At 40.4% G+C, this 18,712-nt stretch overlaps 1 protein-coding gene across 1 annotated transcript in view; it reads right to left on the bottom strand.

The window, feature by feature from the left end:
• Window positions 1-18,712, bottom strand: part of CREB5 (cAMP responsive element binding protein 5) — a 213,930-nt gene that overhangs the window by 158,889 nt on the left and 36,329 nt on the right. Inside the window, exon 4 of the mRNA XM_009887187.1 lies at window positions 11,845-12,017. Coding sequence (XP_009885489.1) covers window positions 11,845-12,017 — 173 coding nt within the window. The remainder of the gene's footprint in view (window positions 1-11,844; window positions 12,018-18,712) is intronic.

The following is an 18,712-nucleotide window of genomic DNA, read 5'->3' as shown; positions in this document are numbered from 1 at the left end:
ACAAACCTGCATAAGCATGGGTACATACAGCCTTACACTGTCCCAGCAAATGTCAAAACAGAGAATGCATCCAACGCAGACTACATGATACAGAAGCGACTGCAAACAGAAATTACAGGAGAGACTGAAATCTTCAGAGGTTGATCTTCAACTGATTTTGACTATTTTTTTTTTTTTGTTTTGACAATACACACTGCATTGCCTTAATGACTGACTCATCATTTGCTCATAAACTCTCCTCTCTGTTGCACCACGTTGTGCCACATGCCTTGCTAGGGCGAAACAACAGTACGCTGCTTCCCATCCGGAAAAGCACACCACATCTCAGCAACAAGAAAGGTGGCACTGTACATCAGGTATACCCACCTTGTATCCTGTGACTTGACTTGTAAACAAAGACCTGTATCAGCTTGTGGGAGCAGATCTGGAATTAAGCAGAGAGCTCAGGAGAAACATAAGGAGAAAGGGAGCAGCGTGCTGAAATACTGAATGTCCCTTTGCCTGGGTAGCTTGTTTTCTTGCTTTTGGAATGCACAGCCTCAATTAATGAGGTGTAATGGGTACAAGTTACTCCTGGGAGATTCCAATTGGACGCAAGAGAAAAATTTTTTTTCCTTGAGAACAATCAGCCATTGGAATAATCCCCCCAGGGAAGTGGTGGATTCCCCATCATTGAACACTTAAGATTCAGCTGGACAGGATGCTGGGCCATCTCATCTAGAGCTTGCATTTGCCAAGAAAGGTTGGACCAGATGATCCTTGAGGTCCCTTCCAACCTGGTATTCTATGATTTTGAAAAAATATGAAAAAGATCCACAGTGCTCATAGGTCTTGGAAGAGGACACCATAGAAAGGAACACTCAGCAGACCCAGTAATAAAATAACATAAGCCAATATTGAAAATTACTTAACTAAAACTTCCACTGCGATTCATAAGTTTCATTCAAGTAAGTAAATCATTAACTAGTAGAAACACTACAAGTCATCACCTAGTTCAGGCAAATTACATTTTCTTTTCCCCACTGGAAGACAAAAAAATAAATTGACTTTCAAAGCCAATGTAGTAAATTTTTTTAAGTTAATATTTTTCATCCTATTCCCCCAAAGCTGTTGTTGCCTTTGTCATTTTTCTACAGTTCTATTACAGAGCACTGTTCTGTACTAGTAGAACTGTTCTCTCAAGTAATTTCCACCAGTGAACATATAAGCACTAACAAATGAGGTCGCTTAATTAGTTCCAGGTTTTTCCAATAAGCAGTGTTGGCAATACAGTTTTTAGCTCTGTCCATCACACAAATAATAAGGCAGGGCCTGTAAACATGGCAGGGGTGTCTCTATTTTTCTGTTCGTATAATGGGCAAGCAGAAAGAGTAAGAAGGAAATGTATATCTCAGTGGTGGGGTTTTATTGTCAACATGGAATAGTTTTTTTGGCTTGGAGTAATTTACACTGTCTTCGAGGACACATCTTACAGCTTCCCAACTTGGTCATAAGGAAAATTGAACATTTCCAAGGACGTTTCCTCCAAAACAAAAATTGATTTCTTTCCTTTGAGGTTTGAAATGTGGTTTTTTGCTTTTGTTCTCAACCCCTGTTTTCTTTTATATATGGGTTTCTGCTTCCCTCTGCATTTATGGGTTTTGCTTGGGTCCAATATTGTTTCTAACATTTGCTTTATAGGAGTTAGGGCCCCACAACCCTTGATGTTGTATTAATGTGCAACAAAAAGCTCCATGCTACTAGGCTGTGTACAGAAAAAGACCAGACTGGAAGGGACCCCAGCTTTCCCCACAGAGAAATATAGTTTCACTTGATGGCTTCTGGAATGAACTTTGCCTATTATGTTTTATATAGATTTTGAATAAATCCTTTGAGTCACAAATTTCTTATTGGAACAATAGAACTACATAGAGGCCAGGGGAAAATTTGGAAGCAAGTATGGATTCTCTTCCCTGTTGTGGAGCCCAGAATCCATATCTTTCTCCACATCCATTTAGTGTGGCACAAAAGGAACTCACTAGCTGCTTTCTTCCAGCTTTCTTTGCTACTTCACAGTAAAAATATTATTCTGCTTCCTATTTTATTTCCCCACAGATCATAAATGATTCAAAGACATTCTAGGTCTCTTTCCTCTGTGGGCCTGGAATGGACTGCAGAGAAAGAAGAAATTAAAACATGCTAAAAAGGAAATTAATTGTAAAGAGGTAAAGTTTTCCACACAACTCTTCCATTTGGTGAATGTATTAACTGGCTCTGATTTTATAACCTACTGACCACGCATCTTCAGTATGGACTTAGTTTAATACGTGTACCATGTAACCTCAGACAAACAAAACCACTCACAAGCATCACAAATTGTGAGAAATAATAGGAAATTGGTTCAAATTTGGTCTCCTTTGTTTACCAGTTCCAGTTCATGTCTTCAAATCTTGCAGCAGTATTTCAACCAGGATCAGCCATCCATAACAGCCTGTTGAGTTTGATAGACCTTCTTGTTTGACTGAATATCTAAAAACTATTGCTGCTTTTTGCCCACTTTCATAATGCTCATTCACATGTGCTGCCCAAAAAAGTTACATCAACAACTTGCAGCGATAATGAATTAATGAAGTCCAGCATATCCAAAGAGAGATTCCTTCAGGCACATTAAGTCAGCAGTTCATCTCTCCAGGGCCAGTTTCCAGTAACAGCACAAAAACACTTGCTGAGAACACAAGCTTTACCCAGGAGCAAGCCAGGGAAACTTTCTGCATGCAGGTCTGCACAGATGCTCCAGGAGAGCATCACCATTCAGGTCTGTGCATCATCTTCCTATGCAATACATGAGACACCCCTACTGCCTGTTACAAGCCAGGGACATGCAGAATGAGAAATCACCTGTCAGAAAAGGAAGCCAACTGTAGCTAGCACTTGCTAGCTGGAAAGTTCAACTGTAGCTAGCACTTGCTTCCAAAGTGCTTAAAGGATCAGAGGTCCCCCTAGACAGCACCTTGCAGCTGAACTGCAGTAGCATGATTGCCCTCTAGACACCAAAGGCAGCAGTCTGTCTAAGATACGACAAGCAGCATCTGCATATGAGGACTAATATAAAGGGAGAAGCTTCAAGAATATGTTGTATAAATGCCCAGCTACAGGTGTGAAAATGGATTCTCACATCAGTGTGAGCTTCAAGCCCAATCAGCTGAGATTTAACCAACCTGGAAGCCCAATTCATTACTCTCTAAGAAACTTCTCATTCTGTTCTCTATCCATATTCTTTTTAGGTCATCTTCCTTTCAAGGTGGGGTCATCCTGTCTTTGTCTGGGAAATCACAGACATTTCGGGGGCGGAGGGGTGGTGGGGATATGTTTAAAGATATCCAGGCCCTAAATAAAAATCCTTAATGCTGAGAAGAACAGAATTCCAAGCAAACACTGAACATTTCCTATGGAAAACTGAATTCCTCAACATAGACAATAATAGCACAAATGTCAGGTTGTACTTGAACCCATGCCAGAGATCTTCAGGGACTATTAGATGTACACAATCATTCTCAAAACCGCCATGAACTGAACAATTGGTTCAGAACAACTGCCCTGCTAAGAAGCCAGGATTAACATATCTGACTTCTCAACAGGTCTAGAAAATTTTTAGTTGCTTGAAGAAAACTTACGAAGACCAAAAGTTACCCTTTTCAGTAAAGAAATCATGGGACTAGAAGCACGAGAAGAGTTGTTGCCTAGGACTGTTTGATGTTAACCCTGCCTTTGGTTTTTCATCTCACAAAAAAAAGGGCAAGGGAGGACAGAAAATTACAACGACACAAGCAAGAAAATGCAGAAAACAAACAATAGGCACAACTTTTTTCTTATATCAAATGTCCAATATGTACACACTGTATTTCAATTTGTAGAGTTAAAAAAAAAGTAAGCATGTTACTTTAAGCCCTTACATTTACAGCACTGGTCAGCCTGGATGCTACGGTTAAAGAACTAGATAAAAGTAACATAATATAAATCAGAATTCCCCAGGAAGTATATACGATTCTCTAAAGACCGTCAAATAAGCAAGGGATTTGGATTTCACTCATTTGGAGAATTGTCCACTGAAAACATTTTATTACCTCGCCAAGTTTTTATGGACCCCATCAGAACAGCTGCGATTCACTTCACTTGCAGCAGAGGAAACTGGTAATAGCTCAAAGATTGCCCCCTTCATTTCATAAACCAATTAGGACCTGGATCCTACAACTGGAGTAACACAACCCCTTCTTTTACTGGCAAAATTCCATTTCATTTATGTGAATGCAGAATAAAGGTCTCTGTTGGCAGAATACAGATGCTCATAGCAGCAAACGTTTCTAAAACACACTCTCTAATTTGTTCCTTCTTCTAAGGAACACTCTCCCTGCACTCATCAAAACGAACACTTCTTAATCTACCTGCAGGTTCTGTCTAGTCACCAGCTCCTTGCAATTTGATACTAAACATTGCAAAGAGAATTTAAAATTATGATTTATCATGTGCAACTTTGCTAGAAGGTTTCCAAAATGACAGATTTATTTAAATTATTTCTTCCCTCTAAATCAAGCATCATTTCATTTGTTCAAAAGAAGTCATTTTGGTGATGTTGTCATCTTAGATTTATCTATGGCTTTGATTTAAATGGTATAGGGTTTTTTGGTGTGTTGGTTTGTTGTTTTTTTTTCCCCAAATGCATATTTGGCCTGTCCGTAAGTATAAAAAACCCATATATATGTCTTACATAGGACCATACTGTACCACTGATTTTTAAAACTCAACTCATCAATTAATAGGGAGGCCTACTTTTACAGGTGGTAAACTAGAATCCATACACTTTATGCATACTCTATAATGTCTGTGTTTTCCCCCAGGCATTTTTGTCTGAACTATTGTCATTGGGTTTCAGCCAGGTACCAGCTTAAAAGAAAAAAAAAAACCAACCAACCAAACCAAAACAAAACATTAACACTTTACTAACTTATAGTCATTTACTAACTTATAGTATGTTTTTCTATCCCTTTGAAAGTGTTCAAAAAATACACTGGCAAGACAAACCACGTAACGTGGTTCCGTTCACCACATCAATGCCAACTCCCTTACTGAAAAAGACACAAACATAACTTCTTAGTGAGCAACTAAATATTTATCAGAGTTGTTTGCACATAAAGCTCTTCACTTTTTACTCCCTCATTATGTCCATCGTGCCACCCCAGCAAACATTTAAACCCTTCTCTGAACTGACATGGTGTGAGGCAGCATCCCAAAGCTTGTTCTTTCTCTGGAACCTGCAAATTACTCTCTTAAATAAAAAGAAGAGAAAGAAATAAAGAAAAGCCTTACACCAAACAAAGTCTATATTGTTTGAGTTAGTGTTTTACTGCAGCTTAGTTACCTGTCAAACAGGCTGACACTTGGATAAAACACACACTGGAATCATGCATCAGGGCATGTTAAGTGCAAACCTGTGATGAAGAGCAGAGCTATGCGATTCGGCTGTGCAGAGCTCTCATGATCATTTCTGGTCTAGGAAAGCTTGATCTGTCGCATCAAACCCACTGCAACTCTGAGATCCTCTTCCCTCCGAAAATGATTTTACATCTGTTTTAGCTCAGAGAGTCATATAAATCAGAAGCTCTGACTATAAATTTTGATGACACCTTTAAAGAAGATTTATACAGTGTATTATATATACACACACACGAGGTACGTAAGAGATACCAACCACTAAAATTAAGCAATCAATGCTGTATTCTCCAAGTTCTGTATATCATACTTAAGTCCTACTTACAACTTACTCTGATGTGAGAGCCAACCTATGCCTATGAAAGCTTGCTATTCCTGTTCAGATAGTTATGGGTGTAGTACGCTATTCCGACCTTGCTTTCCTATAGTGCTTGGGTGGGATAAGCTTTCCAGAACGGAAACCACTTTTATAAGAACTGGCTTGAGTGTGGTTTCACTGCCTATCTGAAACAACCATCAGGAGAGGGAGAGGGCTGGTTTCTCTTCATAACGAAAGACAACAATCCTAATAAGAATCGGGAAGCCACACAATATCCCCAAAACTTTTATTTGGCGTTCATGCTGTGAACAAGCAACATTTCTAATAAGCTTAGGACTTTTGTCAAGTAGAAAGTAGGAGGCATAAGATACAGCGTTTATTAATAAATTTAACCAACACGTATAACAAGCACGTAACTTTCAGGATAACAGTTGACTTCAAGTCAGATAAGAAACACACTAAACCGTCTCCATTCCTGGTTGACAGGCTATTTATTACCTAGCTACTGATCCTCCTTTCAGTCCCCTGAAAGTCACCTTGATATATGCCAGTACTTTCCAACCCCTCCCTAGACCTTACAGCAAGAAAGAGTTTTTGGGAAGGCACGGGAGTATGTGGTTGGGGATAGAAGAGAGATGTTGTGAACAATCACCCCTTTGTGCTGTGTCTGACACACAGACCGGTGCTGTTTTCTCTTTTTCTTCCTGACTCAGCAGTGTCAGGAGAGATTGAGTCAGCAGCTCCTGAACATGCCGATGCAAACAACAACAGGGGAGGCTGGGGAGCAGACAGAGCTTCCAAATATCACACGCAGAGTGGCACGGTTTGGTCTGCAGGTCAACGTGTGGACCTGGGCAGCAGCTAGCTAAAAGGGATGAAACAGCTTGAAAGGATCCATCTGTCAGACTCCGTTTTCTCCTACATCACCCTGCCTACTAGCCATAAGCGATGAGACAACTTGTTTCAGAAAAAAAATAATATTTGGACAGAACGACACTGTCAGATGCTCCCTCTTCTCACCTCTCCCTTGTCCTCCCTTTCCAGTGATCTAACTAATGTTCTTACATTCTGTGCAACCCAGGCTACAGAATGGACATGATCAAGTAATCAAGAGGTCATTTAATACTTCATCTCTCACTGCACATTTCTTCTCATCTCACAACATACTGTGGTGCTTCAGTTCAAATACATGAGTTGGAACAGAGGCTTTTATCCCAGGTTTCCTGGAAAGGGAACTGGTCTTTGAATTTAATAAAAGCACATCATTCCATGGCCTCTTTGATGCCACACACTCCCCCAACTTACTAGGAGCTTAAAGAGACTTTCTCTGGCATGTACAAAGACGCTTCCGAGTTACCAGCCTATTCCAAGTGCCTTCCAGAACTAGCTGCATTATAGAAGGGTTTCTGCCTGTGAACGTCTCTTACAGGAGTCTTCTGTTTCCTCAAGCTATAAAGGATGATGGCAGGACAACTCTGACAACTCAACCAGCAGCTGCAGTCTCGGATAGCTTGCTGCTATGGCAAAACTCCTGTTCTTGCCAGAGAGGAGCCCTGTCCTTCTGCCACCTTGGGTCCCTCAGACTAAGACTACAGCTGAGAATTTTTTGTTTTTTTTCAAATCCCCAAGGCCAGTCACAATGAGTCTGCTCTTCATTGTGTCACCAAACCTCTGTTAGTCCCACACAGTTTTCACGACCACTCCATTTCCCATACCCCTCTGTTTGGAAAGCATTCAACCCTATGAAAAGATGATAAACTGGAAGCAGAGAGACGTATGGCATCATGAGAGGGAAGACAGAGGAAAAGGAAGGAAGCGCATAGGTGTTAAAATGAATGCTGCATGTGGGGACTGAAAGGCTGTTGTCCCACTGGTACCATGATTCTTTGGTACACAAAGGCACCAGAGGCATCTTCCAAATCCCTCTTGCTGCCTTCTCCTACCTGCTTGCATTTCACCAAATGTGGTTGCAATTTCTCCCTTCTGATGCTGTGCCAGAAGACCATCTTATCTTGATTAAAATGCTCTACAATGCTTTGAAAACAGATAATCTACATCACATGGTTACTGCTCTATGTCCACCTTGGAGCCTGAGTTCGCTGAAACTGGACTCATGTCTCTCTCCATTTAGTAGTGTTAACAACTTGCTGGATCTGTGACAGCCCTGAATCCTCCCGTGTTCCCTTTCAGCTACAGAGCTGTACCAGTGAGTTTCAAGCTGGAATAATTACTAGTCATGTCTGCTACTAGCTTGAAAAACAGCAGCAGGTTACTTTCTCCAGGAAAGCTGAGCTGTTAGGCTGCAGCCACCTACAGTCTTCGCTGGTCTGAAAAAGACATCTTGCCTAGCAAAAGATGTGCCCAGATAAAGCAACCAGTGTACTGCGTTGTGACCAATTTGTCTGACCATAATTTTCACATACACTGCTGAATACTCAGTCACTGAAAAAAATGTGGTTATTTAAAAAGAAAAGAAGATAAACACTGCTATTGTATGGTCTAGTTGAGAGTCCCATATCTTGAGCTGATTCAGCTTATCTGCCTTTCTATACCTTTGACAAATGTATGTCTTATATCATTTTTTCTCCCCTTCCTCCATATGCCGTACTGCTTTTCCTCCATGTATCTTATCTCCAAATGATGTGCTATTAATCAGCCAAAGACACCCTTCACTGCTAAGTGTTCCTCAACTGATTTTTCATCAGCACAAGTAGTTACTAGTTACAGCATTCCTCCCACATGCTAAAGGCTTGGGGGGGAGGGAGGAGTGATGGCAAGGAGGTTAGAGACTGCCTCACCACGTAAATACTATCTGGGACCTTTATACCAACCTGCCAGTTTGCTGTAATGATAATGTTGCTGTTTGTTCTCAACCAGGTACATGATGGGAGGAAAGTGGGACTGCACCCTGTCTTATTTTTCCAGTTATTAACCTTCATGTTCTTCCCTTTTTCTGAATAATCTGGCTGGATGCCTGTTCAGTAGTAGCTGAAGCTTAATACCTGAAACAATGTGTGTATATACACTGTGCCAGTAAGGCTTGCCCAACAACGCTCATTCTATCATGTTTTCCCATGCCTTGCGTCAATAGCTCGTTTTATATGCGAGCCCCCAGAGCCAGAGGAGGGGATATAAAAAACAAAAAAAAAGACAGAGGCACAGAGGGAGAGGGAGGAAAGAGAGGGGGAGAGAAGAAAGTAGGGAAAAATTGCATCCCTCGGGAACCTCAGCTGCTGTGAACTCGCCCACTCCTCACCATGAAACAAGCTGTATGCAGGCACAGGTGGGTCCCATTCTCTGTTACTGGAGCACAGCCTACGAGCAGGGTCTAAATGAAGACTTTCATTGCTGTTCCCTGTTTTCATTGGAGTAAGGCCATCACAAACATTTGCAGGTGGCTTGGCCGTAGTCTGACACTAAAATATTTGTGGTTGTGATAAAAATCAGAATATTGCTACAAGATGGTTCTATATAACCTTTAGGGCTTGATCCTGCTCTTACAGAACTAGCTCAATGAGAGTTTTGCCCAGTTGCTCTCTGCTGGTTTTATTGCTCATTAAAAGGCATATTCCCTGGCACAATTCTCCATGGTAAGGACTCATCTATCCTTTGGGGCAGCTTCAGATGTTTTAAAAAAAAAAAAGGGGGAACCCAACCCAAAACCACTGATTTGAGCACCTCAGAATGTGGGCTTGTTAAAAAGCTGAACCATCTCAACTTTGTAAGGCCAAACTAAAACCACCAAACTTTGCAGAAGTCCAACGTTTTCTGTATCCATCTGGATTTTCCGTCAGTTGCCTAATATTGAAACCATTGTCCAGCCTGTGTTCCTCGTGAATGAGTCTTGGATATAATTCTTAGCACGTTTAGAAGGGTAAGATGAAGATAAATGGAAATGACAAGATATGTTCCTTGAATAAATAAAACAGGCACCACAGGGAAAAGGCTGAAGGAAAAGAAGACAAACAACAAGGATGCTCAACACATTGGCAAGTAGATGAAGTCCAAAATGCAGCAATTATCTCCTAGGACACACCATGAACAAAAAACAAAACCTCCTAGGAAGAGGGAAGAATGGGGAACAGAGTATGCTGGAGGTCACACCATAAGTCTCATTCACACACCAACTCACACAGAGACTAAAATGCTGACAATTGCCTCCCAATAGAGCAGCTTTACACTCAGACTTAGGAAATGTTTGTGTGATTCGATCACAGGGGAGAATTAAGATATGTCATGACAAAGTTTCCCAAATGAGATGCTCATCACTGACTAGGAAACAGGCCTTTCTATCTTCAACCCCTCCAACTTTGGAGATTCTAATCACCATGGCCACAAACCAACGCAAACCTAAAACCTGACTGACAGGGTCTTGCAAAACCACATGCATTTTTTTTTGCTCATTATATAGAAACAATTGTTTGGAAGCCAAGTACAGTCCCATATAAAACACCTCACCATTGAGTATTAAAAGTTGTTTGGGTTTTTTTTTTGTTGTTTTTAATTAGGATCATAATTACCGCTAGACCTATTAAGTCACAATTTGAACAGGAGCTTAATCATCCTTAACCCAAATAATGGCATTAGTTGTTTTTCTTCCTAAAACTGAAAAAGAAACAGTTTCTTCCTCCCTCTCTCTCTCCCACCCCTCCGTCTTTGAACAGAATGGGACATATATAAGACAAGTTTCTTGGATTCACAGCCAAACAGTACTGCGCAGGAAATCTCAGTGAACACTGTGTTTTGTCAATATGTAACGTATACAAAGGCACATCTATCAAATATGTTTATCTGACCCATGCTATCTATCTTAAGAATCAAATCCTGAAGTCATAGTAAAAAGCAAAGTAGAGGAACTTTGCCTGAAGCACAAAACTGCGGCAGTGGATGGAACCTGTGTCCTGTGTGTGGCTGGATAACCCTTATGGAGAAGTCAGTGCCAAGGACCAGCCCTGCCACCACAGCACTGGGAGACAGAGACCCTGTGGTCAATATCCTGCCCCAGCCATCAGGGGTACTGAAAGAAAACTCAAGAGTAACTGGATTCTGAGTTTTCAATGCCAGGATTTAACTTTTTGGTTTTACTCTGAAGAGACTGCAAGTTGCTCATCAATTACTTAGACAATGGCTGGGGACAGAGACTGCTTTTGCACTTGTCATATAATGGATGTGACCAAATTACAAATGACAGATAATGAATCTAGACTGCTGCTTCATTCTCAGTCCACTGATTTATCTTTTCATCCATATGTTTTCATGCATAAAACCCCCCAAAATCTTAGCGTTGCGTGACAAAAAACTGTACCCTCAAACCATCAGGCAGCTTCTCTATAATTAAAGACAAGTTATTGTGACTTATAAGGACCTCGTGTTTGCTGGAAGTAACCGAGTGTACAAAACACGGATTTTTTTGTTCACACAGTTCTCCAAACATGAACACACAACTGGCATTCAAGCCAATACAATAAGCATCCATACTGTCAACTTATGGGAATAAATATGGATCCATCATCACAAATTGAGCAACTGTTCACAGAGGTCTCTGTGCCAAACTCCATTTATCTTGGTGGCCTTTTTATTTTGTGTTCTAGAATTCCTCAGTTAAACAGATTGCATAGGAAATAGCCCAATCCCACTGAGCACCCAGAATTCCTGTTGAAGGAAGTGAAAGGATCGGAAATACTCCGTCTTTCTTCCCAGAGCAGTTATAGAAACAACATGAACTTTCAATGTAAACAGATAAAAAAAACAACCAAACAAAAAACTGGATGAAGAAAGCAGGACTTCCCTGCAAGTACAGCACTCTGCCTCTTTTGAACCAAAGTGCCAGGTCTGGAGTAGATGTAGTAACTTGGCCATTTCCCCCCCAGACCGCAACACGCATTGCAGGGGTCCTTGCTACATGCTGGCAGGATCAAGTGCAAACTCCATAACCTCAAGAACCACAAGGACAACATCTGGTCCTGCATGCAGCTGAACCTTAAGAACCATGAGGACAACATCTGGTCCTACATGCAGCTGCTGGAGCCAGAGAAATGAGAAAATGGAAGTGGACTCACCCAATCTGTCGATTTGTGGAAGGTGCTTGCGTAATGACCGAACTGGACTGCGGAGATGGCATGGCTTGTTGAATCACAACGCTGGTATCATGGTTTGGCATCCTTGTATTTGGCAGCTGGTGAGATCCAGGTCCTGCCATTGCTCCTCCAACTGTGTTATGCATGGAGATATTCTGTGAAAAGAAGGGAAATGGGAGATGGTGGCGGAAAATGAAAAAGAAATAAATGTCTTATCTTGGTTTTCTGTTCTCTATAGGAATACAATTAGAAATCTGAGAGTATCAACAATATGAAAAGTTACTGGTTCCTGGTGAATCCCAAGTCAATGGATCTTGTTGTAACCAACAACGATAAAGAAATGAAAAATAACTATTTACTTTTACAGGGTAATATAAATGGAAAAATAACCACAAGTTGACTAATCACTCTTCTGCGATTCTGACTTGTGATTTATAACGGGGATATTTAGCACATATTCTCCTAACTGAACACGATATATATTTTGTTTGAAAATGACTTCTGTGGTGAGTGCACGGCACCTTGATTTACTACATAGGTTGTTTACTGTGTACTAGGTCTGCTTAGACTGACAAGCAAATCAAGTTTTATAGTCCCAAAGTAACAAACAGTACATGGTACGTCACGAAACAGCCATTTCTGTTAGCCTCCATATATTTTGTAGCACAATAATATCCCAGAAGCTGAGAATAATAGCACTGTATTTGCACATATATAACCTTTGCTTCAGGTAACTCGGAGCCCTTAAAAAGTTCTTTAACAAAAAAAAAGTTCACAGATAACTCGTATCCACAGAGTGAGCAAGCTACGAGAGACCAGGATACTATTACGGAAGGAGCCATGGAATAAAATTTCTCTCCAGTTATGCCTGCACACACAATACACACTGCTGCTAAACCGCAGGGTTTGATTTGGCCCGTGTTTAAAAACAAACAAAACTCTCAAGCCAGAGATAACCCACAGTGTATACGTATGAAAAACATGGTAACCTTAACAGCATTATTCTTCCTATCAGACATCAGCGTGTGGATTATTAGCAGTAAGAGGAAAAGACACTTTCCATTGTCACCTCATACTAGGCTGAGGAAAAGGGGGAAAAAAAACCCCACACCTTTACATGCTCACTCTGCCACCAAGACTCACACAAAGCATGTTCCTGACCACTGCAATACTCAGGATTGAAAACTAAAGTTAAATTTCATTCAAAATTCCGATTTATGAGCCAATTTGTCTAGGAAACACATAAACCCCACAAAATAACGACAAAGCTGGTGAGAAAGGAAACTCGGACCTCTGATCAAATGTGGAGGACAGGAGAGGCAGAGAACACACCGAATCACAGACCTAAAAGAAAGATTGCGTTCTGAACCAAAACAAGAATAAACCCTTTAGATTACATTCCTCATGGAAAAGGAGCCAATAATGAGAGGACCCACACTGAAGGCCTTAGCTGTCATCCCCCTGTCTCCCAATTCTTATACATTTCAGGTGATTCCCCAGGCTAGTGTGGACACTGGGATATCTCTGTTTCTTTTGCAGGAGTTGTTCCAGTCTTCATAAACATATAAAGAAGCAGAGGTCCTGCCTACAGCTGCATGGTTAGACCAGCTCCAAATTCCTCTTCCAGTAAATAATTTACACAGTATGAATCAGGTCCAGCAGCTCCAGTATTCGCTTAGGAGCATGGATTGCATGAGGAAGCCAGACCAAGGACTTTAACTGTAATTTTTCATAGCCCGGTAGTATGTCATGACCATCAGGCAATAAGAGAGATTAAACTTAGATATATGGATTTTTTTCCAAAAGAGCTCCCTCATCTACCCCATTCCTATTAAAATATCACTTCTTCAATGGATTTGTGTTTTCTGATGAAAAAACTGTTCTGTTTAAAAAATAAATAAATCAAAATATATATACAGCCAAATCTAGTTCAGGATTCAAAACTGCACCCACTTTTTTGATCATTGCAAGATTTTGCAAAACCAGGTCTAATATCTATCCATCTGCAAGCAAATCTTTTAGCACCATCACTTCCTAAAGCTTCTGCTTAATGTGAAACACACATTTAAGTATATGTGTTTCAATTAAAACCTATCAATATGTCACATTTTCACTTGTTTCAAAGTTCAACCTCATTTAATTTGTCCTTTACACTACCTCAACAGTTTCTGAATCCTTCCATATATTTCTGTATTGCCCATTTGCTTTCAGCAGTATGTTCGTTAAAGCAACTATTAAATTGCAAGGCAGGCATACAGTACTGGTACCTCTGGGTCCACAGGGGAGCAACAAAGAAGTGAGCCATCAGTCACCCCCAATGAGTTTACTCTGCAGTGCTGCACAACCGTCCCTTGCCACTGCCAGCACAGATCTTCTGCCAGCACACTCCTGCCTGGCTTCCAAGGAGGGCTGCCTGCACCAAGCCAGAGCATTGGCATGAAACTGCCCAGGATTCAGAAAGCCCTTCTCTAGATTACAGACTCCGGACCACAGATTTCCAAGAGCTACAGAACACTGATCAGCTACATGGGAGGGTCTTTAAAGGAAACATGGATGGTGCCATGAGTCCACAAGGCCTGGGAAGGGATGTAAATCCATGACGAGCTTTACACAAGTGGTACCCCAGCACTTGCCCAGTTTTTGACTGGATTTTGTTGTAACACGGCAGGGCAGAACATAAAGATTTAATATCAGATTCCTGTGCTTCTAGATTCAGTATTTCCATTTTCTTCTCCTTCTATTTCCCTTTTCTCCTATAATTCCAGATCTCTCTAAGGTACAAATGGTATGAATTATGATGGGTATGAAAAATTTTGTTTGCACGTAAGACATTGTAATTGCTAGTTTACATGCATAAACTTGTTAAATTGTTTCAAAGTTTTAACAATTTCCAACAAACCGTATCTTTTCAGAAAGTAGGCTGAATATGTGATGCATGGAAAGCAAAAACAGAATGAAAACCTGTCCATGTGTGCAGATGTCCATTCTTCTCCGTAATGCAAGCACTGCTGTTGGGCAGGAACTATACCTTTATACAACACTGCCAAGAGAAGGCTTAAGATTTCCCAACAAAATGTCAAACTCAGCATGACTCTCACATTCATAAGAAAAGGATTTGGCAATATCAGAATAATTTACATCAGTGAGATGCTTGTGAATTTACGGAGAAGTTCAAGCAAGTTCATACTTAAATGACAATGCCTGTGCTTTGAAAGATGGCAGGAAGGTAATGCACAACAGATCTGACACTAAGCCTATCTGATCTAGTCGTATGCATCATGACATGCAGAATGACTCTGTATCACCAGCACAGCAAGACTAGGCTCGTTGCACGTGTGATGCAGACGGTCTTCAGAACTCCTAAAATGGCCTTGCTGTGTTGAGCTCGGCACCTGATTCTGAATGGATCTGGACAGGATATTAATGAGCTCCTTGCAGACTCGACTTTGGGCCTGTATAGAAACAGGACAAATTCAGCAACATTGTCCAAAACTGAGACCTCCACTTTATAGTTGAATTGTTATTTGGCTAGGCTGCTTCCAATCTTACTTTTAAGGAGTTCTGCCTGCTCTTCCACCAGGGATCCATGACGAACGTCTCACTTTGATTTCCCTTTTCATCCTCCTCCAGCTCTTAAGCCAATGGTTAAGATCAATTGATACTCGGTGGGGAGTCCCAGCACTCCAACTCAGAGACAAAGTCAACAGGAGCAATGATGCAGACAGAGCTCTCCCTCTGCTTTTAACACTCCCAAGACCCATCCATAGTCTCTGAAAGAGTATGACACACACTCAGTCCTTTCTTAGAGATCTTCACAACTGTCCTTCAGCATTAGAAGAGGGCATATGAGCTTATTATTATTATCCATTTTATTAAACTGAATCTAAATGTTCACACAGGGAAGAGGCCACCTGCATGCCAGGAGCTGTAGAGACATGAAAGACATCCCCTGCCCTTAACATTCATTTAATGGATCTTAATTAAGATCCAATAAATTAAGAGGAATTTATTTCCTCTAGGGCTAAGTTTCATCCTCACCAAAGTTCCCAGTCAATCCCACTGAAGCAGAAACTAGGATTATAACACTGAAGAGCTTTTATAGAAATGCTCCCCTTGCCCATGGGCTCATACTGTACTCTCCAGCAGCTTTTAACATTCAAATAAATAAAACAAAAAACAACAAGCCATATCCACAATCCTCTTTTAAATCAACATGCTCATTCTCAACCTTTCCAGCTGCCAGAGGAAAGGGAACAGCTCATCATCAGCTTGACTTCTCCCCAGTTACACTGTATTCCCCGTTATAGCTTCAGACTTTGAAGAAAACATTTGAGCATTTTTCTCCCACATGCAACCATTTAACTTTGGATAGGCAACACACTTTTTTTTTTTTTTTAAAAGCTAAAAACTTCTTGAAGTCATGCTTCCATGTTCTGGTGGAGAGGATTACACATCACTCCACAAGAACACACACCCTGTTGGCAAGCACAGCAAAGAAATGACGGCTCCGCAGACACAGGCGAAATACACCCCATGTCTCCAGGCAGTCACCATTTCCACTAAACCCCAGTTCTGCCAGAGAAACACCCACCCATGTCACACGGCACCACCTGTATCACACATCTTCATCTACCGAAGGCAAAGGATGAAGAAGATGGATCCATCCATTACAATCCATTGCAATATTCTGAGTTTCAAACAGAGTTTGTTTGCAGTTTTAAAGTATAAGAGTTAGTTTCGGAACCAAAGCCAGCTTATATTTTCCTACTATCCTTTTTGAACTGTGAGGTTTAATGAACATTGCAAATACCAGTTTTATACAAACTGAAGACTCATTCAGGATTGTTCAGAGTAAGCTTTTAGATCAATAGAGCTGTCACCTATAACCAAGTGTGCATAAATATATTTTGCAGACTGTTATATAAATTCTAAAGTCAGAAGGTATTTGCCCTTAAAAAAAGAGAGAAAAATCCAATTCATCTAAACAAAGACAAGGCGTTTTTTTTGCATTTTTTTGTTTTCTGAAAAAAATCATTTAACTGTATTTTCCCAAACAGCAACTCTAAATATTTTTCAAATAATTCAAGAGAAAAGGTATTAACTTAAAAAAAAAATTAAAGACAGAAATCAAATACACATCAATATTTTAGAATTTATATAGCCTGGCCTCTCAATTAATATATTTTTAACAAGGATAAATATTCTAAGCTGTCCTACTTTCGGGCATTTTACAATTTATGGGGAAAGAAAACATGTATTTCTAACCTAAAATCTTCCAGAAGGCTCTACAGACACATCATTCAGGGCAACCAAGATAAACATTTAAATGGTACCTACATGTGCATTTTTAAGAAGTGTGCAGTAGCATCTTGCCTGATTATGGAGAACATAACTTCACAATATATATAATAGATACATGAGCGGAAGCCACCAGTGACTCCTCATTGCACATGCTGCTTACACAACCAAAGAACCTGCTGGCTTAGTAAGCTGGAAGACATTGTCGTAAAGAAAACTATAAACTAAACGTGGCAAACAATGGCAGAATTCAAAATTATTTTAATCATATACAATCTCAATCAAAATTACTGAGCCTCTATGAATTCTCTCCCAACAGGAAAAAAAAAAAAAATCTCAAAATGAAAGTTATCAAATCATCCCAGAAACAGCACCAACTCATTTATTTTCTCATTATTCAGATCAATGTGTAAGGAAAACACGCTCGCACCAGCCCAACACAACTGTTTCACCTCTTACTAGTGTGCAACATCTAAACTGCCATAAGCACAGAATTAAGTAAATTTGCTGTCTGCCCAAGGCCAGCAAACATAGCAGAGGAACTAGGGAAGAAAATGAAGATAAAAAATGAATCAGATTAGTAATGCAGTTGAAGGATTACAGGAAAAAGAAAGTCTATTATGAAGATTTAAGGTTTTTAAAAAAAGGAAAAAGGAAAAAGTTCCATTATGCAAGAGATGGGAGAGTGTAAACTTGGAGACTGAAATGCAATACTTTTTTTTTTTTTTAAACTGTAACATCTGTATAGCTTGAATGAGAAAAAGCACTAAAGCAGAAAAAAGGACAGAAAAGAACTGCTGGAAAATGCTGTGTAGTGATATTAAACATAGAGACAAAGCACTAGGAAGATCTTATTGCAGACTGCTAAGATTTAGCTCCCTTACTTAGCAAGATGTATGAAGTCACTGAACGAGGCTGACACATAAAAATACAGAACTGATGCCAAAGGATCTATTCCTCAAAACATTTCAAAGAAAGGCAAATGCTCACTTAACAGCTACTTGATAAAAATGGCACATTAAAAAAACCCAGCAGGCACGATATATCCCAGAATGCAGAAGGACTCTTCCCTGCCCCCAAGCCCCATCTAACGTCTACCCCTGAACTGGACACAGTGAGCTCTCCACACAGTGCTGGAGACTCAAAGGCCATGAGCGGTACGAGTATATCTGACTTCTTGAACCCTGGGCACCACTGCTCAGTCAAATGTTATCAACCTGATCTCCTTAGGGGTAAAAATGTAAAGAAAAATTAAACTCCTTACTCAAAAATTACAAGTAATGATAGGCAGATGGGGGAAGAAGGGAAACATTGCCCTCACTGAAACCATAAAGCTTTGAATCCGTACTTATCAGTCTTGGCCACTGGTTTCCAATTTTTTGGATCACAGACCTCTGTCAACCCTCTGAATTTCTCACAGAGCACTCTGTGCTCTTATCATAAATTGTGTAATTAAGACAAGATGGTTCCACAGACCAGCTGCAGATGCCTCACCACAGCTTTGCGACCACCAGCAGTTCACAGACCAGAGTTTAACTGTCACCCAAATACT

The sequence above is a fragment of the Charadrius vociferus genome, unplaced genomic scaffold (genome assembly GCF_000708025.1).
Source record: "Charadrius vociferus isolate BGI_N301 unplaced genomic scaffold, ASM70802v2 scaffold366, whole genome shotgun sequence".
NCBI lineage: Eukaryota > Metazoa > Chordata > Aves > Charadriiformes > Charadriidae > Charadrius > Charadrius vociferus.
This window is presented reverse-complemented; position numbering and strand designations above follow the sequence as displayed.